The sequence below is a fragment of the Cavia porcellus genome, unplaced genomic scaffold, assembly GCF_034190915.1.
Source record: "Cavia porcellus strain 051 isolate PalLab524CR breed Dunkin Hartley unplaced genomic scaffold, mCavPor4.1 scaffold_4, whole genome shotgun sequence".
Lineage (NCBI taxonomy): Eukaryota > Metazoa > Chordata > Mammalia > Rodentia > Caviidae > Cavia > Cavia porcellus.
Window position 1 is genome coordinate 76,021,396 of NW_026947487.1, and position 27,871 is coordinate 76,049,266.

Genomic DNA, 27,871 nt, shown 5'->3' on the forward strand with positions numbered 1-27,871 from the left:
CACTGAGAAAGATCTATTTCCCTACTTCATATCATCTACCTTTTATTTTGTTCTTTATTTTTACTACAAGTTTCTCATATAAGCAAAATGATGTCATAATTAGCCTTGTATGTCTGATGTATTTCACTTAACATATAGTCTCAGTGTGCATTCATTTTCCTACAAATTATGAGGCTTATCTTTCTTTATGACAGAGGAGTACTGCATGATGTGTAAATACCACATTTTCTTTATAAATTGTGCTTCTGTCAACATGGATGTGCGTGTATCACTGAAATACGATGTCTGTGACTCACTGGGGGAAGATGACCAGAAGAGGAATAACTAGACCAATGGAATTTCTAATTTTAGGTGTTTTTGAAACATCTCCACGTGGATTTCCACTGTGGTTGTACTAGCTTGTATTCTGAAGGGCTACTTTTTCCCTGAAGACTTTCTAGCATTTGTTTTTACTTGATTTCATGATGATGACCATTATTTATAGGCTAAGATGGAGAATGTCAGTGTTGTTTTAATTTGTGTTTCCCTAATAACCAGTGTTATCAAACATTTCTTCTTGTATTTATTGCCTCTTTGAACTTCTTTTATGAAGGATCTATGTCATGATTATGTCAGTGGCCCGAAGCCTCATGCGTTTGCATTATGCATTTGTGATTTGTTCATTGTCTAGCACTTGGATTGATGGTATCAGTGCTACACCCATATACAGGTGGGACCAACATACGATGTAATGGCAGGAAGAAGGTGTGTCTTGCTCTCTTGCCTGCTTCTGCCTTGCTGTTTTGCAGCCACCATAAACTGCAGTCCTGCCATGCCACCCAGGCTAGGAGCCAACTAAATATAAACTAAAACTTCCAAAAAACTAAACAATAAACCTTTACTTTCCCAACTTTGAAAAATCAGATAATTTGTCTCAGCGACGAGTAAAAAATAACTAAGACGATCCATTTGCCCATTTTTTTTTTGGGGGGGGGGTCTAACACTTTTTACTTCTTTATATATTCTAGACATGAGTCCTATTTCTGAGAAATCACTGGTTAATTTTTTTCCCATTGTCTAGATTGGCTTTTTACTCTGTTGATTGTTTCTTTATTTTGCAGAGGCTTTTTAGTTTAATATGACCCCATTTGTTGATTTCCACAGCAGTTTCCTGTGAAACTCCAGTTCTGTTCAGAACGTTGTTTCCTCTATCTGTGATTTGAAAAGTTTTACCTATCTTGTCTTCCAGCACATTAAATGTTTCTGGCTCAATATTTATTTAACTCATTTTGATCTTAGTTTAGTACATGGTGGACGGCATGGGTGTAGATTCAGTCCTCTGGATGCAAATAAGCAGTTTTCTTCGCACCATTTATTAAAGAGATTGTCTTTTCTCCAGTGTGTGTTTTTGGCCCCTTTATCACAGATCAAATATTGAATGTCATTAGGAGTTGTTTTTGAGTCCTCTGTTCTGTTCCATTGATCACCACATCCATTTTTGTGCCAGTATCATACTGTTTTTGTCACATTAGCTTTGTAATATAACTCTAAGTCTGGTGTTTATGATGCTTCCTGCTTTAGTCTTTTTAGCCAGAGTTGCTTTTGCTCTTCTTGATCTCTTCTGGTTCCGTATGATTTGTAGGATTATTTTCTCTACTTGTATGAAAAGTGCTGTTGGAATTTTGCTCGTGATTATGTTAAATCTGTGTATCAGTTTTGGAAGTATGGCCATCTTGACTAGATTGATTGTGCCTATAGAGGAACAGGAGATATCTTGCCATTGTTTGATGTCCTCTTCAATTTACTTTTTCAGAGCTGTCACTGTAGAGACCTTTCATTTCTTCATTTCATTTTATTCCCAAGTATTTAATTTTCTTGGTGCTTCTTTGAATGGTGTTTTCCCCCAATTTCTTTGTCTATGGATTCATTAGTAGTATATAGAAATGTTATTGATTTTTTGTGAGTTGATTTTGTGTTCTTTCCCTTATTGAATTTGGTTGTTAATTCTAAGAGTCTTTTGGTGGATTTGTCTTTTGTGTAGATTATAACGTTTTCTGAAAACAACGGCAATCTGACTACTTCCTTTCATAAACATATCCTTTTTGTTCATTTCTCTTGCCTAATTTTTCTTGCTAATGTTTGAAATACTATATTGAACAGGAGTTGTGATATTGGACACCCTTGTCTTGCTCCTAATATTAGAGGAAATGCTTTCACTTTTTAACCCATTTAATATGATGTGGCCAGGAGATTTATCATAAATTTTTTGTAATGAATTAAGGTAATATCCTTCCACATCTATTTTTTTCAAAATTTTTTTATTATGAAAGAATTAGCATCTGTTTTTATTTAAAATACTTCCAGCAACTGTATTCATTAGCAAACTAAAAGCATAGCTGAAAAAGTTACAAGTTTTCATTTAATTGTCAAATACTGCATCCTTTCTTCCTAAGATCAAGCAGAAAATAAGGACAGATGTTACTGTATCTGCTCAGTTTTGCAGTAGTGTTACCTGTCCATGCAATAAGACATAAAAAAGAAAGAAGCGTCATGCAAATCAGAAAGTAAGAAATTGCTTCTATTTAGTGACAGCATAATTGTCGATATAAATATTTCTTCAGACTCTACAGAAGTGGAAACTAGGAGAAATGATTTTAGTATGGCTTATGTTTCAAAAGCAAGATGCCAAAATTGATCTTTTTTCTATATGCTGACAATAAAAGATTGGAATTTAAAAGTACTATTCACAATAGAATATAAAGCATAAAGTAATTATGAATAAATTCAAAACAGGAAATGGAAATTCTACGCAGTGAATATTACAAATTTTGCTAAGAGAAACTCAAATTAAATTAATGAAGGTCCCATGAAGGAACATTGGTTTTGAATTTGAAGACACCATATTGTTAATATGTCAGAAATGTCTCTTCACAAAGACACATAGGCTGCTGAAGGAATAATCTAGAGTATAAATATGATAGTCAGAAATTATATAATAAAGAAAGATGTAGTAACAAGGTATAGAAGATAGAAGTGAACAAAAGAATACATTAGACCCAGATAATTGAAGATTTTTCTCTTTTGGTTAGGATTCAGGCTTCTTTTGCTGAAGTCTTCAGCCTTTGGCTGTCTTATCAGTTTTGGATTTTGAATGTTATAGATTCCCCCCACCCAAAAACTTACCTTTTATTCCTCAAACAATTTCCCTAGTGTTAACTCCTTACATAGACATAGAAAAACTATCAAAGCCAGTGAAATTAATATCAGTAAGTGCCATAATTAATACTGCTATTTTTATTGGAACTTCATATTTTGTTTGGAAGTCAACAACTACATTACTAGTAGGTTTTTGTTCTGTTCCCATATTTTGTCTAGGACTCCACACTGCACTGGGCTCTCCTTTGTCTTTAGACTGTGACAGGTGACAATAGTTCAGTGGTTTGGCCTTTTTTTGTTGTTGTTGATCTTCAAAATATGGGAATGTTTAATGAAATTAAAAGAAAACGTTCTTGTTTACAATGTGGATGATTAGAGAAAGATTAAGCAAGTTGGCTATGAGATCACGTAAACTTTGGGAGTTTTATTAATTGTCTTAGAGTTAATTTAGCTGAATGAAGGAATTAGACTTAGATATTTGCAGAAGAGAATAGTTCTGACACACAAGGGGTAATTGACAGTACACACTTATCAAAATGACATGGAAAGGAAAGGAGAAACAGGGAGGAAATGCCTTCTGAGTTTTCTCAGTGGTATTTTGGACAGATGATACTAATGGAGAAAGCAATGTAAACTATTAGTTCTTCTTATGCTCTCTTCCTCTTACACAAAAGCAAACACATTGTTCTCTGTGCTCTGTATTTCTTTGTCTTTATTTTCAGTTCTAGGATACTCTACCAGTGAGATCTCTTCCTGACTCTTTCTTATTTTTTTCATCTAGAGACAGGGCCTAAATTGCCGAGTTTGGATGAGAACGTGCAATACTCCTACTTCAGCCGGCCTTCCAGAGTGGTGGGGTTATGGGCATGCACCATCATGCCCAGCTTATTCACTGTATCATTGTACAGATATCTTATTCTTATGTCTACAGGACAAAACTTGATGAAACAAAATATTCTGCCATTAATTTTGAAAGCATCAGCTCTAAATATAAAAAGTTCTCTATTATAAAAAGCTGTAAGATTATTCTCTTTGAAATTTATTTTAACTGATACATAAAACATAAAAATTATATATAATGTATCATCTTGTAATATGTTGACACATATATGTATTGCATAGTATTTATTGCTTAGACCTATCTACCTCCTCAAACATTTGGTCATTTCTTTATGGTAAAAATTTTCAGAATCTTTTTCCCTACCCTTTAAGAAAAGTAATTTTAATACCCAGAATTTCTATAACATGATGAACAATGTTTCCAAGATAAAAATATAATATGATCTTCAATATCATTCCTGTCACAATTAACTTTAATCCTCACTCTTTTCTATCTGTGATTATAGAGATATTTTTTTTTTTTCAAATATAACATTCTGCACTCATCTAATTTCCAAAAGTCTAGTTGCTGTATATCCCACCAGGTCATGATAAGATACATAGTCTAAAAATAGGAGGCTCTAGTGGAAGATATAAATATATAACTTTATGGCTTTTCTGCTTTGGGTACATTAAATGTTATATTTAATTTGTGATTTGTAATTACTGGAATCTAGAGATTGATTTTAACTTTGTACACTCCAAGGAATTCTTATTTTGATTTTAAGTGCTAAATGAATCAAGCTTTCAAACAAAGTGCATTTTAAAAGTTAATTTTGATTTGCTTTTATAAATAATTAATGATCTTATTTTCCACAACAATGAAGCAAACTTTAACCAGGAGTATTGTATAAATTTATTGCAGTTATAAGCATAAATTTATATTGTTTTTGATAGATGGACATTAATAGAATTTGTAACTTTTTCTAAAATTTCACCTCAATTTGTTATGATCTAAAAATATTCATCCTTGAAGGTATATTTAACATTTATTTGAAATCAATATAATCTATTTCATGAGGCAGTGCTTGAAAAAATTTAATGATTGAAGGGATTGCCATATAAATTTCCTTTTTTAAAAAGAATTATGTAAAAAATCTATACTAACATCTTAAATCTGAGAATCTTATACTAGAAAATCTAAAATTTAGAATGAAATATGAATCTATTATAACACATAAACTTCTTAAATAGGTATAATTTTGCATTGATTCATTCTGAATTTACTTCTGTATATATTCCATCCTCTTCCCTCCAAATGGTAGCATTCTGAGATATCACCTATTAACTATTTTTTCAGCATATGTTATATATATCTTTAATCATAATTTATATTTCATATAGTCTTAAATATGCTTCAAACTGCATTTTCAAATATAGGAGAATTAAAACTGAAACCATGCCAGGTAATACAAACTAGAAATCATTCATCTAGGAACATAATGTGATAGTTACTGAAATGTAGTGTTTCATTTGACACTGATTTTTCTGAGTCAAAGAAAATCCACTTTATTGAGAAAGGAAAAGTGTCATTGAACATTTAGAGACAGTGGTGGCTCTGTTGTCTGGGGCCAGAAATGCCCCATCCACCTCTTTAACTCTCCTTCACTCCAACACTAGTTTATATATTATCTACTCTTTGAAAACCTGTGTTATATACTTAGTAAAAAATTGTGTTTTTTTTTCTGGATTATGAATTGGTAAGTACAAAAGCTCATATCCATTAATTGAAGGTCATGTGAAAAACAAGTAACAGAAACTCTGTGGTCTCTAATCATCACAATGCCAACAGATTCATGCTATTTTATTCACTTTGCAGAAGGCAAACCTAAACCAGGAGAAGCTAATACAGGAAAGTGACATGCACAGTCATGTAGCTAATGATGACAGAATTCTTGAAATGAATCACACAGCTTTTTGTAATTTGAAGATTTACTCACACAGAATTTTTTTCTTGAAAACATAATGTGCATCATTGAGTAACTGACCTGTAAACTTTTATCCACTGCTCTCCCAAAAGAGAAGTATACAAGTCTCACTGACTTCTGAATATTCTTGTGCTTTCTTGCAGCCTGTGAACTTATGAACCAAGGCATCTTGGCCCTGGTCAGCTCCATCGGCTGCACATCAGCTGGGTCCCTCCAGTCTCTGGCAGATGCTATGCATATCCCACATCTCTTCATTCAGCGCTCAACAGCTGGCACCCCCAGAAGTGGCTGTGGACTCACTCGGAGCAGCAGGAATGAGGATTACACACTCTCTGTCAGGCCACCAGTATACCTGAATGATGTGATCCTCAGAGTAGTCACAGAGTACGCCTGGCAGAAATTCATTATATTCTACGACAGTGAGTATGGTAAGTTTTTACAATCAGTATGTGTCTTATAAGTTGATTTTAGAATGAGAAGCAACTTCATTACATCACAAAAGATCTCAAGAAGATTACTCATCGTTTATGTTTTTTTTTTCATCATAGTCTTACAAAATCAGTTAAAGAAGAGCAACAAATCAACATTTTGCCAACACTATGAAATTAATCCCTTTACATCAAATACCTTTGAAGTAAGATTTAAAAAAAAAGCTTTACCTAATATCAGCTTAAAAATAGTTCTAAACCAGTCTGACTCCAGAATGTCTTGATTTTTCAAATATTGAGAAGTTACAAAGACAACATTCTGTTTCCTTTCATACCAATGTGTATCTCTTTATGATAATAAAAGGATCACTTTTGATAGGTTCAGAGCACTGAAGAAAGCTAACCTCTGTTTATTAACTGAAAACTCTGAGAATCCTGCTTTCACTGCTGTCTAAATTTAAATGCCACCTCAGTATTGAAGTTTTTGAGTCACTGATCTTATGTTACTTTATTATTAGCACTGCATATTGGCTTGAGTATATAATTTCACAATGATACAAGGTGGTATAAAAATGAACTTTTTAACCCTCCAAGATGAAATATAAAGCATTAGTCCTAAACTCACCATAACTTGAAGAGAAACACTTTTTCTGTATATTTACTTGTATGACATTAAGCATGTGGGTAAAAATGGCTTTTATTTCATTAAGATTTTTTTATGAAGTGAATTGTTTCATAGTGATTCCAAGGACTTCCAGATACTGTTTCTTCTTTATTTTCATAGTTGTGGGGAGAAGTAGAATAAGGCTGAATGTGATCCATACAGGAAAATAATCTCAAGGAAGAACCGCTGCCCTGAGAGCTGGTGTGTGGGATCTGCCGAAGAATTTTCAGAGAATACAGGAAAGCTGAGGGTTTAGTTCACTGCAAGAGAGCAGTCTGTGATTTCTGAGTGGGCACTGCAGTCACAGTGAGAGGCTGACTCTGTTTTAAAAATCGTACCTTTGTCGTACAAAACAATTGCATTCACCTATTACATGTAGATAAGTTTACTTCCCTTCCACGTAGCCTGTCCCCCCCTCAGTCCCACATTCCCTTCTCATCTCCACAGTCTACCTCCCTGTCTCTTACTATCTCTCTTTTATTTTGTTCTTGAAATTATATTTTGTGTTTCTCAGATAAGAGAAGATGTGTGATATTTATCCTTTCAGTATTCTTGTAGTAGGTATTATTCTTTCAGTAAGATACCCTAGCTGAGTCAAATGGAATTTCTATTTTTAGTTTTTAAGGTTGTGGATTTTATAAGGGGTTATGGATGTGAGAAAGAAAAGGGTCTCAGTGAATGTTGATATCTCAGAAATGCATTTCCTAGGGCATCTTGCTCCTTATTCATCTTGCAGGAACACCTGCATTGTAACTACAATTGTACATCACAGTTAAAAACTGACAGGGTCATTGACTCCAGACTGGCAGAAACCCCATTAGTTCCAGCTAAGGATGTCCACACACATCAGCTTTGGAGAGAAGGTGAGTTAGGGCTCCTTGGGAGGAATGAAAGGGCCCTCTATTTGTCTTTATCTCATGATGTTTCTGGCTGGGTTAGTACAGTGCCTGTGAGGAGTTGGTGGTTCTGGGTAGTTTAGGATCAGCAGAGAAATATTTTGTTGAGAGTTTTAACTCTTTTATCACCAGAAATACAGATTTAGAAATGAGTTTCTTCCGAGGTTATCTTGGGGAGTATCTAAAAAATTTTTTTTTAATTTCTGCATGAATGGATCTTGTTTTCCACTTTTGTTGAAACCAGAGAGGATTTTACTCTTTGTGGTACAACTTGTTTGGCTTAGCAAATAAGCATTAAAAAAAAATAAAAATATAAAACAACAGTGCTTCCTCGCATAATCAACCCAGCATTGTGAACCAGCATAGACAAGAAAGCAGCATCAATACCACTGAGAACAAACAGGAAAGCTGAAATCTGGACAGCGACAAATAAGAGTTCCCATGGACCCTAGAGGAGGGGAACAAGTGGCAGTTACATTTAGGCCTAAATAAGCAAAAGTTGCTTGAAGTTTTGGCAGTGAGAGTCCCATTAAACTTGATGAGTAGACTTCAGCCAAATTGGAGGCATTCTCTGGAAACACACTTTTTGTTTGTTTGTTTCCAGGATGGAAACCCATATTTTTGCTCCTTTGTTTGTGTTATTTAAGGTTCATAAGACAAAAACTAAGAATGAATAAAATAAACAAAAACAATAAAGAAAGTAATTAGGTCATCAGTGGAAATGACGATTGAAATCATGAAGTATGAAAATTTTCTGACAGGATGGTTTAGTGGAGATTAAACTCTACCTCCGGAATCAAAAAACTGAGCATGATGTTTTTGCCAGTTTTCCTCCAGTCAGATTTTCTGTGGCCTGTCCAACATTAAGTGGTATGCTTATGGCTTCTGACCAAACTACGTTGAAATAATGAATTTTTAAAACTCTGAGTCTTTAGGGTGAGAAAACATTTTTCAGTTAGTGCTATCAAAAGAGTCCTATAAAATAGAGAACAGAAAAAATGATTTCAGATCAAGGCCTTTTCTCGGCATTAAAATGAAAATTTTACCCTTTGATTATCAATGCTTTTGAGAAAAGAAATTCGTCAAACAGGAGAAATTCCTTCTGTTAGCCTTTTCCAAGTCCTATAGAGATTACAATGAAGGAATTCTTACAACAGAAGACATTTTTAACATTGACATTTTTAAAATGTATGCAGAACAAAGAATCATAGAATCATTTGCACAGGTTGGAAATTCTTCAATCTTTCTTTATTTTCTTTTCAGTAAATAAGATTCTATCACTGCACAATGTATTCCTGAGTCCTTTACTAGATAGAGTTTTTTTTTTTTTTAGCAACAATAAAAGCCTTATGATAAACTTGATTTTTTTACTTACTCAATTTAATAATTCATGAAAAATGACCCTGTTTCTATCATTAAAAGTATTTCTAGTAATAATGTTATTTAATGAAAGAAATTTTGTCTTTGATACCTACAATAAATCTTGCTAGTAAAAAACTAGGCTGGTGTCCAAAATAAACTTCAAGCTATAAATACCTCATAACATGAAGAAGGCTACATATATTTATATATCCAGTCATCAGTGTCATCATTTTAAGTTCACACCTTAGAACTGTACTTGACTTTTACCATGATTATCTGGAATTACTTCCATTAATGAAGGGATTAAACAGCATCTGTGCATAGAGTCAGGTAGCCTGCTGGGGCCAAATGCTATTCAGGTGTATTTTGCTTCAAAAAGTATAATTTATTCTTTAAGAGTCAGGCTTCTATAACCTGTTAATCAGAGAAACACTTTTTTCAGAAGCAGTTAATTATGATTAAAGGCACAGTGTAAAAATCTACATTATATTTCCTAACAAAGAAAATTCATATCTGTTTATCTAGATAATTGGAGAAAAGGAAAAATGAAAACTTTATTTGAATGGATCAATTCAAGCCACTTTTAAAAGGCTTGAAAAGAAGTTGGAAGGGTTGAACTTTTAAAAATATGTCATTCAGGAACCCTCGATTGCTCATTTGCTCAGTGCAATGCAAAATATGAAATAAAAAGATTAACAGGCTGTAGTCATAGAATTACCAAGGTTACAGTTAATAAAAGAGATGAAATATTTATGTCTTTCAGTGAACAGAATAGTGGGGTGTGTTGTGAATGGTACACAATGGATCCGCTCGGCTTGTGAGGAAGAAAGTGTTTAATCTGGGAAGCAGTAATTAAAGAAGCTTCTGGTTCAATTTTGATAGCAGTTATTAAAGTTAGAAAAGAAGAAAAACATAAAAGCACAAAATATGTGAAACAGCCACTTTAACAGAAATTGTGATCAAGTCCTTCAGGCAACTAAACTATTAAAAATATCTGAGTATTTTATTTGCCAGACCCTACAATAAATACTTGTATTATACCTTTTAATCTTCTCAACAGTAAAGAATTTATTCACATGGACTAATCTTACATAATACCTTTATGATATCTAGGCTCTGTTCTATATAATTTATGTATATATAATTCCATTTAATCCTCATAATAGCCCTTTAGTATCATATATATTATAACTGAAAAGACTGAGGTATAGAAGTTCAAGCAACTTCCAATAAATAAGAGGTCTAAATTCAAACACTATTGATCTCTTCCTGCTAACCACTAGCATACTTTTACATATTAGTAGAGAAGGAAATTTTTGATAATTTTTGAAAAAAGACCCAAATTCACAAATTAAATGCATATAATCCTTGTCATTAAAGAAAGACAGTGACTTCAAGCCTACAGATTTCCAACATAATAACATCAAGAATAACTAGTCTCTCTCAGTTTAGAAGATTTTGTTGTTATTGAAAGCATGAAAACAGGATAATGACTGAGCCAAAATGCTTACCTGTAAAATAATCTTTGTCCCAGATTAAAGAGAATGGACATTACCCTTCTTGGCACAGTGAGCAACGTGCCTCATATTAATGGCAGCTCCTCTTGACTTCAAGCTCACAATGCGATGCACGGCAGTTCTGGTAGATACTGTATAGGTAAAGGGCAACTGTGGTAACTGAAGAACCCTGAGGTGAAACAATTGGTGTATCCTTTTCTCTAGGGAGCATTTCTGTTTCAAAATGTGCAGTAACATAAAAGACTAATGGAGAATTGTCTCTCAGTAATATTCTCTTTCTACGTTATTGGCCATTAGTAAATACCTCCACATGTTTCACCATTCCTTGATTAATGTGACTGAAAGGGACTGGGGTCAAAACCATCCATCTTTTTCTCTCCCATTTTTATTTAAGGACGCTACCCACAAGACTTTGATGAGCCAGATTTCTCTCAGCTAGAAGTGCCATGGTCCCCGATTAAGCCAACTAAATTAATCCCAGGAACCATCAGATTTGCCTTCTAATGTCAGGTGATCTCTCAAATTCTGAATAAACCATAAACATGGCCAGAGGCATTCATCCAAGTACAGAGGTTTACTTGAAGCTTCAAAGACACCATTTTGCCCATTGAGAGGAGGGTCTGTTATCTGTAATTATCCTGGTCAAAGAGTTGAAGTAGAACAGAATGACCCCTGAAGCTTGTAGACTGTCGTTGACCAAGTTAGTGAAATTTAAGGGAAATTTTCAGGCATTTTGAGCTGCACACAGGATTCACAGATACTGGTCCTTATAGCTCCCCACATAAACAACAGCAGCCTCAATAGAATGCTATATTACTGTGTACTGATATTTACTTCAATACTCAAATGACTCTCAAGGCCACCCCTAATGTACATGTCAGAAGGCTCCAGCAGCACAGTAAGGTAGCTATAGTTCTAGAAGTACACATGGTATCCTAGAGTACACTAGAAAAGATTAGCTAGCATTGTTGAGATCTCTCATGCAGGACACAAACCAAAGGGGTCTTTTTGCCAGCTGGTAAAGTCAGGAATTCTGAATAATTGAGCTCAGCTCTTAGAGGAGACTTAAGAGTAAAGAGCCTAGTCTGTTCTAATTATCTATTACAGAAGCCACCAAAATATTTTTGAGACTGAAACCTGTTTTTGTAAATAAAGTTTCTTGGAACACAAGGGTGTTTATGTATCTACATGTTTAGTTTGTTTTGAGCTACACTAGCAGAGTTGAACAATTTTATCAGAAACATTGTAGCCCACAAGACTCATCATGTATTAGTTTTTGTTCTAAGTCTTTAGTCCCCTATGATTCTCACCAGTTCATGCAAAGAACGAGAATCATGATAGAAAAGATATCTAATATATAGATGGATGATGTTTTTCATGGGGTAGAGTTCCCCCTGCTCTCCCCACTGGACTAAGTGTAAAGATTAAAGTAATCATGGTCAGATGATGAGTATCTCTTTCTGGTAAGGAAAATCACTCCAGCAGTCAGTTAAATTTAATGCACTTAACCCACTCTGGAATGTGTACTCTAAAGTATGTCATTTTATGAAGGGAACTTCAGAAATAATTTAGAAATAAGAGAGATCATCAATGTCCAGTTTTCCTCCATCCCGTAGGAGTGTGCAAATGCTCCACTGACAAATGTTTGAGCTCTCCCTCTAGTGACAAAAAATTATATTTCTGTTCTGATGCCTACATCTTCACCTTCTTAATTACTTCCTACTTACACTCAGATCTTTCATCAAGAATGTTCAGCCATAAGAAATACAATGACATTTTTGTTAAAGTTACAAGGAATGATTATGTCTTCCACTTTGATGAGCATATGTCATTATATAGGGACTTCAAAAACTGTGACTCAAAAAAGTCCTCATTACCTTTATTAAACAGACATATGTCAGTCCAATAATAGATTTCAAAAATCTGATGCAGAATTAAGTCTAAACTTTCACACCAACATTAGGCAAGGTTGCATCTCAGGCTGCTCTATGGAAGAAGAAAGAAGCATCATACCTAAGAAAGATCCAAATGAACATTGGAATTTTAAAGCAGGTCTGTGTTATACTGTGCCACTTTCAGGTTGATCATTATCCAGAAAGCAGAAAAAATGATAGACAAGATGATAGAAATTTCATAAAACTTCTATAGTAAGTAAACCAAGAGCTTACAAACATTTATGGCCCAGGAAAGGATGAAAAAGATACAGAAGGACATCTTGTTGAGTCAATATTTGACCATTTCAATACTCAACAGTATCAGGAGTCTGTCAAAGGAAGAGTATACAAAAGATCCATTCAATTTTTAACTATGAGTTGAGCGTCTTTTGTGTATCTTTGCAAAACTGTAAGTGGTCCGAGAAGTTAAAAGTGTGATATGATTACTTTCAAGAGATGACAGTAATGCCCAAGCCTGCTAATCATTCTGAAGTAAATCCATTTCTTGAAAAAGTATTAGCAATTCCTAGGCATGGTAGTCAGAGTTGCGAAACTGCAATGTGCTTGCAGTGAAAATTCATCATGCCTATATGGTATGGCTTTTCCTACCAGGAGACAAGAGGTTACCTTTTAACAAAAGATACAAAAACTGTATAAAGTGACCATATTTTCCTTTTCATTTTTTTAAAAGACAGAGTCTCACTATATTGTTCACGTCGGCCTAGAACTTGCTTATGTAGCTTAGGCTCACCTCAGACACATGGTGATCCTTCTGCCTCAGTCTCCAAAGTGCTGGAATTACAGACGTACACCACCATGCCTGGGTAAAGTGATAATCTTATTATAGCAGCAGAGTCTCTTATGTGTCCAGCCACTAATGGTATATGAATTGTCATGTCAAGTGTGATCATGGACTCAGCTGTAATGGTGGTAGTATGGATAGTATTGCATCAGTACATAGCTGCATCCAATAGATTTCATCAAATAATGGATTTTGAACATGAATCTCTATGTGTAATCTAAACACAGGTGGGATATATTTCTACTTTGCATCTCCAAAGAGTGGTGTCTTTAATAAATGACTGTGTAGTTTTTTAAGTAGCATACCAAGCAATGAAGCTGCTGGCAACAGAACAGCAGTATTAATGAATTTACATAATAAAGGGTCATCAGGTGAGCACTATTCAGAGAGGGAGAATGACCCTGGGTTCCACCCACTTGGCAAAGTAACCATGTCTATTTTCAATACTGTACAGCTGTTATTGAGCTTGAATAACTCAAGCTCCACTGAACAGAATTAGGTTTCAGATCAGTTTTAGGAAAACCATCACCAACTACTCCCATTTGTTTAATGGCACCGCTGTGAGTTAAAACCCACTAGAACCCACGCTTGTTCTCAGGTGGTAAACCAAGAATAAAATTTCCTCCAAAGTTTGTATTGGAATTTGATTTGCATTTAATAAGCAAGCTCATTTGGCCTTTCACATCTTGTTAGTTGTTGAATGCAAGATGATTCTTCTCAAAGTGAAACTATCAGGCTGTTCCTGAATAGCCTTTCAGTTTTACTAGGAGTTTAATAGAAAGCTGACAGCTACTATTCAAAATGTACTTGCTCAATAGTGAAGTTTAAGAAGCAGTAAATCCAAAATCCCATATTCTCAGGAGGTAAAAATCTCAGTAAACTTCTGGGCCTCCTTGCAGGGTGGGGCACGGATGAGGATTAGAAAAGATTCTCTATTCACAGCAGGATTGAGAATCAGAAATCTATCTACAAAAAAAAAACTTAGTGGGCACCATTCTCCTAAATTGTGTTGACCAAAATGTGTTAATACTTCACTCAGAGCTAGAGACTGAAACTTCTGATTTATCAACCAACAGTACATGATCTGCATGGTGGAAACTTTGGCTCCAGAAGACAGACACACTTATGCTAAATTCTGAAGGCAAATAGCAGAGGAGTTTTCCCCACTAACATTTCTTTATATACATATCTTATAAGAAGAACCTCTTTGAACATGTAGGACATAAGAAAATGGAAGAAATTAACACCTACAATATATTTGATGTAAAAAAAAAATCAGCAGTATATTAAGTTTGTACAAAGGGCCAGCCATTGTTGGGCTAGCTTCCCAGCCACAAATGCACACACTGAGCAGCTAAATTGCAGATTGTATATTGACTATTGTATATTGATTTCAATATAGAGGGTAAGGGAGGAATATGGGAATAGGAACAGGTAAATGCACTGTTAGGCATGATACTTTCTGTTTACAGTAGCCATTGTATGGCGCCATTAGGCAAATGCCTCATGGTTTTTGCCCAAATAAAGCTCTTTATCTTTGAAGTAAACACTATTTTAACTCACACTGACTCTTGTAATTTTTTTTGTTTGATACTCAAGGAAACACATCTGTATGAATGCTGCAGAAAAGAAAGCTCTAAATATTTTCAAGTGTTAGAAAGAGATTGTGTTTATGTTATTCCATTGAGAGGTACTTGCTTGAGAAGAAAAGATGTTTATTTGCTTTCTATTCTGATTCTTTACAAATTGATTAGAATAAATGGTAGTTGATGAGTTTCTATTTCATGACTTGAAAAGGCAAGCTGATTTTCTCCATGTTTTGTCAAGCTGTTAAGTGTGTTTCAAACTCTAATTTCACCTGCCTTAGATTTGTCCAATAAAAAGTAAAGTAGGTATTTTGAGGACGCCTTGAAATTTTATGAGAGACATTTATGCAAATTTAATCAGGAAAACAATACCAAAAATCTTCTTTAAAATATTTAATGTGGTACTCAGCTCAACACTCCTGCATAGCTTTGACACAGTCTTGTTAATGTAACCCGAATAAATCTCTTTTTATAGCAAGAAACTATTAATTAACCCAAAAGTCAATACTATAAACATAGTTTCAATTAATGGTCATGATTTGAAAAGTAGGCACAGGTTATTGCGGGAAACAATTCTAGTCATCTGAATCTGTGCTGTGGTGACAGAGTGCCTAAAATGGGATGATTTATGAAGAACAGAAATGTATTTCTTACAGATCCAGAGGCTGGGAAGGCCAAGATCCAGGGGCAAACATCTGGTGTTCTGTGAGCCCTTTCTCACGGTGTCCTCACAGGGTAGGAGGCAGAAGTTCAAGAAGAAGATGAACACTGTGTCCTCAAAGGGCAAGAAGGAAAAATACAGTGAGAGCCTTGTATAGCTTCACTGGTCCACTCATGACACCAAAGCTCTCAGCAGCTAAGCACGTCCCAACAGGCACCATCACTGGTCACGCATCCATGGAGGATTAATGCACATTAAGTTGGCAAGTTTGCAAGAGGCAAATTTCAGAAGATAAATTGTTCTTTTTTTATCCTGCTGTACTTTTATTTATTTTTCCCTTAATTAAAAAGATAAAAATAAAGAAGTAAATAATTGAAAAAAAAAGAAAAAAAGGGGGTGGGATTGAGATAAAAGAGGGCATAACAACAGAATAGCGCAGGTCAAAATATAACCATTTAAGCAAAATAGTGTTTCACCTCAAGATATCCTGACATAAAAGTAGTTACCATAGTGACTCTTTCCTTGAAATCTTTGAATATAACTTCATATACTGCAGCACCAAACACATAAAGACACTGTAAAACCATTCAAGAGAATGACATTATTACAAGGTATTTAGAACCAGCTAACAGAAAATGAAAAATGGTTTCTGTATAATCTCCTTGTCTATAAAATTTTTTGCTTATATTATCACATGTAATAAAATCCAATAAGACGTAAATATGGCAACATCTCTTTTCTTCTGGATTGTAGTTGCATAAAACTTCTTAACTTCATTTCAGATATGGTTTGTGCACATAGTGTATTCTTTTGTATCTAAATAGTTAATTAGATGATTTAATGCATTTGCATCTAAGGTAATTATTGAAAAGTATGGGTTTTTAATTATTATTCTGTTGTTTGTTTCATGTTCTCCATCTTTTGTAATTTTCCTCTGTGACTACGAGATTTTCCCCAGTACTATGTGTTGATTCCTAACTTGTTATATTTTAGCATACTTATTTTAAGGTTTGGCATGTGCTTATGATGAATCTTACAAAAATATCTTCTTATTATAGCAAAACATTTTGAAATCTTAACATCAATTATAAAACTAAGAAATTAAACAAAAACTGGAAGAGAACAAAAATACTAATATAGTCTTCTACTCAATTCTTTCCTCACATTTTGAATTTTTACCCAGCATTTACATTTTTCTGTGCTGCTTTTCTTACTAGTCTTGATATTGTTAGTACTTTAGTTGTTTTTGTTTTTGGCCCTTATAATAATTTGAATGTTTTCTAGACAATGTTTAAAAGTTTAAAACATTTTTAATTTGTCTGTGGAGTTCATTTTTCTTATCAGTTGGTGTGTTTTCCAATGTTTTCTTCCTACTCATATGCTTTTCTTTCTTTCAATTTTAAGAATTCCCTTTAGTATGTCTTGGATGACAGCTGATGGTGTTGATAAATACACCAAGCTGTTAGTTGTCTGGAAATATCTTTATCTTTCATTTCTAAACTATCATTTGTGAGTTGAGTATTCTTTGGTGACTGTTTTTTCCCTTACAGCTATAAAAATCTCACCTCAGTTCCTCTTGACTTGTAAAATTTTTGCTGAAAAGTTTGCTGTCAGATGAATTTGAATGTCCTACTGCATTATTTCTTTTATTGTCTTGCTTCTTTGAGACTCTTGTCTTTATCTTTAACTTTTGACAATTTTCCTGTCAAATATTTTGGAGTAAATTTAACTGAATGGAACCTGCAGAGTGTTCCTTCATCTTTTCTTATCTGGTCATTTAGATCCTTATGTACTTGGGAAGTTTTCTAATATCATCTTTGTGAATAATATTTGCACTCTTTGGCATTTTCAAATCCCTCTGCACACCAAATAATCTCAATATTTACCTAATTAATTTTGTTCCAAATTTTCATAGGTGTCCTTTATTCTTCTTTATTTTTTCTTCCTCTGGCTTTTGAGAAAATAGCTTACTTGTACATTCACTGATTCTTCTATTTATCTATTCATATAGTGAACTTTTTGCATTTTCCAATTTGCTCAGTGCATTTTTTATCTGAAGTATTCTTCTTTGATAGTTTAAAAATTTCTTCCATATCTTTGTTAAACACATCTGATTAAGTTCTGATCGTATCTCTGTTTTTTTTTTCTTTTCTTGGAATTTGTTGAGTTTGTTTAAAACAGCTATTTTAATTTTTTGTGGGATGATTCACACATAGCAGTTATTACATGGTCATTTTCTGTTTTGTTATTTTTAGGTAAGTTATTGATTTCCTGAAAGTGAATGATCCATACAACATTTATGTATTGAGAGACTGAGGATATATTCTACAGAGATATGTCTAAGCAATAATACTGAGCCAACTGAATATTTATGCAAAAATTTTAAAAAGGACTTTTTAAATCTTTCACCAGAGACAAAATTTATGATTCATTGTAGATTGATACTAAAAATACATCCATAAATCATTTAGAAGAAACTGTAAGACACTTAGGTATATAGCAAAAAACTATTTTATATCTCAATAGATGCAGAAAAAGCATTTGACAAAGCCCAACACCCTTTCATGATAAAACAAAAACCTTGTAGAAAATTAGAATTAGATGGTCTTTAATTCAATCTAATAAAAGTCATCTATGAAAAACTAACACCTAGCATTTTACTAAATTATCAAAAACTTAAAACTTTCATGCTAAAATCAGGAACAAGACAAGGATGTCCACTATCACCACTCCTATTTAATATAGTTCTGGAAACATTATTCAGAGAAATTAGACAAGATAAAGAAATAAAAGAAATAAAGACAGGAAAGCAAGAAGGTAACATCATTATTTGCAGTTGACATGATACTCTAAATAGAAGTCTCTAAAAACTCCCCTAAGACTTTGTAGATGAGCTGTGATTAAGCTCAGCAGCATAAGTGCCTGCCTAGCAAGTAGGAGGTCATGAGTCTGATCCTTGGTTTAAAAAAAAAAAAAAAAAAAAAAAAAGACTTGTAGCTTGTAGATTTAATAAGCAAATTCAGTAGTGTAGCTGGGTACAAAGTGAACACTCAAAATTCAATAGCATTCTTGTATAAAAACCAACAAATTCACTGAGTGAAATTAGGGAAATCACATCCTTTACAATAGCACAAAGAAAGAAACAAATAAAAAGAAAAATAAATTCTTAGGAATCAATCTAACAAAGGAAATAAAAGATCGGTACATTGAAAACTATAGTGCTCTTAGAAAAAAAAAATGGAGTTCAGTGAAAAAGTAATATCAGAAAATGGAAAGCTATCCCTTCCTCACTAATAGGAAGAATCAACATAGTGAACATGCCCATAATGCCAAAACTGAATGTAATCCCAATCAAAATACTATTAGCATACCTGACAGAATTAGAGAATATATTCTTAACATTCATTTGGTAAGAGAAGAGAGACATAAAATAGAAAAGACAATCCTGGGCAACAAAGGCAAGGTAGGAGCATCATAATGTCTGACTCGAAATTTCACAATTGTACCACAAAGCCACTGTAATAAAATCAGCTTGGTTTTCAGGGGGGAAAAACTGAAGATAAGTGGGACAGATTAAAACATGTGGAAACAACTCCAAGCACACTCATTCACCTTTTCTTTGACAAAGGGGCCAAACATGGTCACTGGAAGAAAGTCTCTTTAATAAATGGTGTTGGAACACTGAGTTTACACATTCTAAGGACCAAAACTACATCCATGCCTATCACCATGCACTAAAGTAAAAATAGAACAAATATCTAAATATTAAAACAGAAACACTGTATCTCTTGGAAGAGAAAATAAGAAGAAATATTGAACACATGGGTGTAAGCAGTGAATTCAGCAACAAAACCCAGACTGTGTACTACATAGTGTACATGCCATGCTCCCAATTATACGGATTTAATGTAATCCCAATCAAAATACTATTAGCATACCTCACAGAACTAGAGAACAAAACAAAGTACTACAAAGAATCAACAACTGGGATCTCATCTTATTAAAAAGCTTTTGTACATCAAAGGAAGTCACAAACAGAGTGAAAAGACAACCCAGTGTGGGGAAAATTTTTAATCCATTGTCCCTCAGACAAAAGACTTCTGTCTAGAACATATAAAGAATTGAAAAAAATCAGACCCCCCAAATCCAAAGACCCTTCCCAAATATGGGCATCTGAGATAAATACTCACTTCTCAGATGAAAAAATACAAATGGCAAATAAATATAAGAAAAAATGTTTAATATTATTGATCCTTTGGGAAATGCAAATTAAAGTAACTGAGTTTCTGTCTCAAACCAGAAAAATATGGCTTTCATTAAGAAATCCACCAATAAGAAATGGTAGAGCGGCTATGGGAAAAAAGGAATCCTACACTGCTTGAATGCAGACTGGTGAATGCAGATTGGTGAAACCACTGTGGAAATCAATATGGAGATTTCTTAAAAAGCTAGGGTTAGAGCTCCCATTTGACTCAGCTATTCTACTTTTCAGCATCTTCCAAGAAGATTTTAAGAACATCATACTGCAGTGATAAATGCACACTCATGTTTATAGCAGCACAATTTGTCATAACTAAATATTAGAAACAACCCAAATGCCCATCAACCCACAGAATGGATTAAAAAGATGTGTTATTTTTATACAATGGAGTACTACTCAGCCATAAAGAACCATAAACTTGAGACATTTATAGGTAAATGGGTTCATCTAGAGACCATACTCATAAATTAGGTGAATCAGACTCACATATGTAAATATCACATTGTCTCTCTGGTGTGATAAGCTGAAAGAAGATAGATAGATAGATAGATAGATAGATAGATAGATAGATAAAACATTCCTCTTAGTTCATTAAAAAGAATAGTTTCTGCTAATACTGTTTGCACAATTAAATGCAAATATCTTGTACTTGGAGTAACTAATTTAAAGATAATCATATGCAACATATTAAATATTGTTAACCTCTAATTATTATTGTTTGAAATTTTGTGATTTTTTTCTTTAATATCAAAAAATTTCCTTTTCCTATAATGACAAAAATATTGAGTTATAAAATAGAGTAGTGTTTCTGGAATAGGAGATGCTTGCTATAGCCACACGCTATTGAAAAAACAACACCTCCTAGAGTGAGACAGCTCATTCACATCATTTGCTGTATCTTGAAGCAGTAATAGTCATTAGAACGAGAAAAAATAGCAGATATCTTTTTTCAATGTGAGAATTCTATCCTGAAAATATTGATGAGGAAAAAGTTGTATTTCAGAGCTAGCACAAGAGAACAGAACTGATTTATTAGAGTGGCACCAGCCATGAAGTAACTCTTCATCACTTCATATAGAGACCATGGTTCTCTATATTCCCTGCTTTGGAACAGTATTGGTACCACAGCTGAATACTGGGAAAGATACATTGGAAAGTCTACTAAGTTGGATCAGTTGTGGAGATGAGGAGGATAGTGCGATGCCAGGCACCTAAAAAGTTTATTACAGTAACAACACACAGACATAAATTTATTGACAGTCATTAGATACTCTTTTACCACATTTTTATCCCTACTTCAAGTGCTGGCTTCATTCCCAGGCTAGATTGGATGCAGTGATGACTGCGAATGTATCCTTATAGTTTATTGTACTAAAAAATAGAACCTTTCTCTTCCTTTGTCTTTATATGTTATATATGACACACTAAGACTTGTGTCCGTATATCAGACTTTATGTCCTGTTTTGGTCTTTTGCCAATGCTGAACCCAATAATACAGTTAGGAACATGGAAGGCTCTCAGGCCCTGGCCGGTGTTACACAGAGTCCCTGACTGGAAAACTAAGGAGCCAGAGAACATGTAGACACATGCACTCTCTTTCTAGTTGAAGGAAAATTTACTTATAGGAGGAAAGTTATGGAAACTATATTTCAATTAAAATTCAACATTTTAAATTACCTATTAAAACATATTTTAAGTTTAGTTTGAAATTGTTTCAAATTTTAGCTATTCTGACATTTTTCTTATAGTTTCAGAATAGTTTCTTTTTACAAGCTTTTTGATAATATGTAAATCTCTATCGTAATTTGTAAAAAGGATTTCTAAAAGCAGAGACTCAGCTGTGGATAATACATTGATTAAAAAAAATCTGTTGGTATAGCAATGACCAGCTCTAATGTTTTAGATGGGAATAAATACTTTCTTATAGTCATGTACATACATGCGTGTGCACGTGTACACACACACACACACACACACTCAGGAATTCTCAAAAGTGAATTACCCGTGGGTTCCTCTCTATGGTGAGAACATCAATGTAGTGACCCCACAACTCAGGGTCAGTAGGTAGCCACCTGACTCAAGGTACACACTAATGTGCTGTCCTCCATTTTATCATCCTTTTCTTATGTCTCAATTGCCACATAAAAGATCCTTTCTAAAAGAATATTGGATTACCCTTCTCTCCTCGTAAATACATTTCTAAGAATTACATTTGTTCTATGTGTTCATGATGTAGGTTTAATCAATATTCATAAAATGGACACTTTCCTCTTAATTGATAGCAAATGTTTTTGATTACCCCAAGGGTGTTTTCAAATGTCTGAGACTATAATGTTATTGTCTTTTCTCTTGACAGTCATAAAGCTGTTTGTTACTCTATTTGGCCCCTTTCCAGATTTCAGTTCTGTCATTTACTTCAGTGTATATCTATAATCATATAACTAATTAAGCAATTTATTGAAATATTTCCATTGTATTAGTCTGTTGTATTATATCATGTATTGTATTATATCATGACAAGTATATGGAATTTGTACATTCTACATTGTATTATATCATGACAAGTAAATAGAATTTGTACATTCTACTGTTATATTTATTCATCAGTAATATTTCCTTTACAAATATTAATCAGTATTACAGTAAAAATGACTGTCATACTGAAATACTATGATCTAATGCTCAAATCGCAGACTTTTATCAAATATAAAATCACAGTGATGTATCATGATCTGAAAGTCACTATAGCATATAATTATCTTTATTTTAAATAAAAAGTGAAAAATATCATATAAGTAAAAAAAAATCCCAAAATGATTTCAGATATTTATGAAATCAGAATTTCTCTCAATGCAATTTTTTTAAAAAATATGCAATTATTAAAAGCTTCATTTGCTCAATAAACAAGTCATTTTTGCAGTAACTTTTGTTTTCAAATGCTGGGAAAATTGCTTCAGCTCAATGTTGTAACTGGTGCATCTAACAATAATAATTATTCCTTTTAAAAATATTTTAATTTTACTGGTATGTATATGCAATACATGTATTTCACTATCATTTGGGGCTGAGGCGGAGGAGATGGTGAAATAAAGTGAAGACACACCAGGTGTGAGGTCCTAATAACCTGGATGAATGTGGACATTATATGCTGTGAACATGAACTAAGATGAACAATATCAGTAAGAATGAGAAGGAAAAAAAAGGTTCTGGGGGAAAGGGAGGTGGGAAGGATGGAGTTGGAAAGTAGGGGATTAAAAAAAAGAAACAAGCTGTGTTATGTGTGTGTATGAACTCTCCAAAAAGTATTCCTCTGAGAGAGAGAGAGAGAGAGAGAGAGAGAGAGAGAGAGAGAGAGAGAGAGAGAAAGGAAGGAAGGAAGGAAGGAAGGAAGGAAGGAAGGAAGGAAGGAAGGAGGGAGGGAAGGAAGGAAGGAAGGAAAAGTTCTAAATTTTAAAGCTTGGTGTACTGTCATAATTTTATAAATATCAACACTGACTGAATATGGTGGTGAAATTTTCCTGTTCAAACTGAGGTGTTTCATGCGTTTGCTGGCCAATGTGATTAACTGTGCCCCACCTGCCCAAAAGAAGAGTTGAATAGAGAAAAAAATTATACTCGAAAACTGAAGACAGGTATCTTTTAATATTCTTTTTTAAAAGTGTAATGTTTGAATCAAATGGACTGGACTGTGAATTACTATTTTGATATATTCCACATAATGCTGCTACAGTTAGTAAAATTACAGCTATAATTTGAGAAATCAGAAGTAATGCAAGATTCCTCTAATTCAAATAGGAGCTGTTATCGTCACATGGTTACTCCATAAGGCAGAGTTTTGCTTTGCTTAACATTTTATTCAAAACAAGCAACAGAAGCATAATAAGCCAAGCTTACATACAGAAAGTGATCTGTGTGAATGTTGATTACTAGTCATATGAATCAGATATGTGACACCCTTCTGACTCATGTTTCTGCAATGTCATCTTTCTAGTTTAAGGGTCAGTTTAGAAAAGCCATCATACATTAACTTCCAGTATTGACTGGATTTTTTATCCCAGTCTTTAATATGAACCATTTTAGTAGCAAGATTAAAATTAATCTTACTTTAAAGGTTATAATAAAGGTAGTCTTTTACATGATTCAATAAAATGAATCATTATGCTCCAATTAGGACCTACGTGGGATCACCATTGTGAGACACTGCCCTCAGGAGTAACTCAGTTCACGTATCAGAGAAACACGATTGCTAGTGATGCTATATAGATCAGTCTTTATTGTTTCTCAAGATATCCTCTTTTTCTTCACTTTTTATAGAGAAAAATACAAGAACAATGTGAAATCAGGACTCTTTACTAGGACTGACAAAATCTTGATATAAAAATGAACATCATGTAGAAATGTGCGCTTTAAAGATTGTTTTACTATTTCACACATCCCATTTCCTTTTATCAAAAATAACCCAGCAATTAGGGTATATATGTATATATATGTAGGTATATGAGATATATATGTATAATATATATAATGCACATATATGTGTACTGTATATATTATATATGTTACTACTTTACTGATGTTTTCATGTCTTTGTTACATTGCCTTTATTTTTGGCATTAAAATATGATCTCCTGCTTCAATGTTTATTTTTCCTCTAAACAGAAGCACCTCAAAATCAGGCATTCTCCCTTCTTCTCCATCACTAATCTACCAGATGATTGTCAGTGAAATGCAAATGTATATATTTTAGCCAAGGCCTGTTCTTTTGAGTGACAGCTCGCTCAAGCCAGCTGCCTCTGCTGAGTCTTTTGTGATGGCCCTTGCAGATGGGCAGCAGGGTACAGCTAGTGTACCTCTGCTTTACCTTACTCCATTCTCACTGCCTTGATGGCTCCTGGATTTCCAGAAGGATGTCATTACAGCTTTGACACAAAAGCAAGATCTTTTCTTTCATATTATCTCTATATCACATTTCAATCTCTTCTTGAGTGTTGTGCCCATTCTTAAAGTAATTACTTAGAAGACAGAGAAAGATTAAATTGACCAGCCTGAGATACAGGACCACTGGCACAAAACGGGGATCCAGGTTTATTTCTTATATGAAAATCAGCGCCTTGTTATTTGAATAAAGGAGAAGAAATACTAGTAAGGTAACAACAAAAGATATCAACTGCAAAATTAATTACAGGTTAAGAAAACTTCTTACATGGCAACAAATGGATTCTTTCCTGCTCGCATTGAATCAAAAGCCTCTATTCCCCGCTATATAAACAGTTGTTGTTTACAAAAGAATGGTGGAAATGTTTGCCTGAAATGTTATATAAGGTCTTTTACATAAATATCTCTGAAAGCCAAAAGAACTTTTGATGCCATAAATGTAATTAACATTTCAGTATAGACTCAGCCTTGAGCCCCAAACCTCCGTCACCCACAAACTGAAGGATGTATTCCCACAGCTATTGGTGTTGATAGCTCCTCCATCCCCAGGATTCACTTCCATTGAGAAGCACCAATTCAGGGTCCAGGCAGGGTTATAAAGCCCCTTCTTCCTCTAGTTGTGCTTTGGAATGATGCTGAAGGTCCCCCACCTTCAGGGCCCTCTGGGGCCCTTTTTAAATACTGTCTCACAGCCCCCATCTGTGCGCTAGGTCTTTCTTGCTGCCTTTTTCTTGCACAGCCTGATTTCTGAAGGCTGAAGTTAGGTACTTTCCCATTCTCCAGCCTCTATGAAATTGGTTTCCCTGGGAATCCAGGCATCTGGAATTTGGTACATTTTTGTTGGGCTTGAAGAATAACTTTAGAGTTTGAACAATAATTAGAAATAATTAAAAGAAATTAGGAAATATTTATATGTTTGTTTGCTAATATTTTTATTTAAATTATTTCTTAAGTGGAACTTTGTAAACTACTACTTAACACGTGAATGCCTACACCTTACCTTCCAATGACTCTGGGCAGGAAAAACTCATTATAAAGAAAAAGAAATTGTGAATTTGGATTGTTTGATAACTTTATTTATGGTAAGCAGATAGATTGAACTGAGAGACTGTCATCAAAAAATTGTACAGAATTTGAGTATGTACATTTACTAGATAATGAGAGGATCCATAACATTCATGATTTTTTTTCAAGTCTATGACACAAAGAAAGATAAGAATTTGGAGCACAAATTCCAGAACTATTCTCTTAAGAACCATCAAGCTGGGCATGGTGACACACACCTATAATTCCAACACGATGGGAGCCTGCCTTAATTACTTCTCATTGCTGGGACAGAACACCCAACATCCATAAGCTCCCCAGAGTGGCAGAGTAAATTTCCTAAGAAAGAAGTATTAAGTTGATGTATCATACACACATTTTTAATTGTATGCCAACTGATGAATTGTTTTAATTTTATCACTTTTATTACGCTATACAATGTATGTTTAATAGGAAAATATAATATCAATAAAATACTAAATTTTTAATATGTAATGAATATCTACAGTAACCATCAATGTTTGCAACATCAACAGTAAGCGGTATGCTTACAACACCTAAAAAATAGTAACAAACAAATTCCTGTGACCTACAGTGAAAACACAAATGAAACTCAACCACAAAAATAATGTTTGCTGCAATTATCACACCTAAGACATACAATGGTTCCATACAGAGATACCATTTACACTGGTATCACATGTGTTTTCCATACATAAGTATCACTCACACTGATGGTGTATGTGTCTCACATGCCTGCTTTTTTGGCAGGGCATACTCATCGTCTCTCTTGTCTTCCTGTTTTGTGAGGAGGTTCTTGTTGTACAATGTATACTTACCATGAATATAAAGTATTAAATATGTACTGAGTAAGAAGAATAAACATCAAGATTGTCAAAGTCAACTGTTTACTAAATTTAAAAAGAACAAATAATTTCCTATGTGAACTACAACGACAATATAATTAAAATCCTTACTTCGAGTATCACACCTAAAGCAGTTTTCATACCTAAGGACGGCATGCTTCTACACAAGTCTTCCTTATCCTAACCACACATGTTTAGTTCTCTTATCTTTTTTGATGATACATACTTGATAACTTGATGGTCTCCCTGTTTTCTTAGGAGCTTCTTTTGATGCATCACCTGTCTGTTCACCAGTCTGTTTCAGAGTTCTTTGCAGAGTTATTTGGACCGATGCATACTGTTCTTCCTCTGTTGTAACTGGTTGTTTATTTATTCCAGTTCCAATCCTCTAAGAAAATTTCTCCATGACATTTGTCCTAGTATTTTTCCTCTGTAAATTATGAAATTACTTATTTCTGATATGTTTAAGATCAAATAAAACATAACACTGGCCAGTGCTTTGTGTTTCAAGTGACATCATAGGTTCTGCATAACTAGTCAACAATGTCTACTCTGTCTTCCTTTTTGTTGCAAAATTTGACTATTTTTGGCTTTACTTGTGCTGAGATTTCACTATCAATCTTTTGTTTTTGCTGTTGTTTTTGAGACAAGGTCTCACTATGTAGTCCAGGCTAGCACTGAACTCACTATGTAACACAAGTGGACCTTGAACTCACAGAATCTTTCTGCCCAGTCTCCTGAGCAGTTAACTAGTAAACCAACTGTCAAATGTGACATTTTGATTGCTTTTGACATAGGTGCAATGTGTCTGTTCATAGCATCATGGGTGTATTACTGTAGTAATAGTGGCTGAGTTCCAGGATAAATACCTAAATTCAAGATGTAAAATGCATTTACTTCTACCAGGGCATATAACTTTATATCATATTTATTTACCACAGATTGCAGAATTGACAGAATTTTTTCTTCCTTG

General features: G+C 34.0%; 1 protein-coding gene across 3 annotated transcripts in view; it reads left to right on the forward strand.

The window, feature by feature from the left end:
* Window positions 1–27,871, forward strand: part of Grid2 (glutamate ionotropic receptor delta type subunit 2) — a 1,371,796-nt gene that overhangs the window by 655,161 nt on the left and 688,764 nt on the right. For all 3 annotated transcript variants that reach the window (XM_063247280.1, XM_063247281.1, XM_063247279.1), the window contains exon 3: window positions 6,086–6,370. In XM_063247280.1, the coding sequence (XP_063103350.1) occupies window positions 6,086–6,370 (285 nt within the window). The remainder of the gene's footprint in view (window positions 1–6,085; window positions 6,371–27,871) is intronic.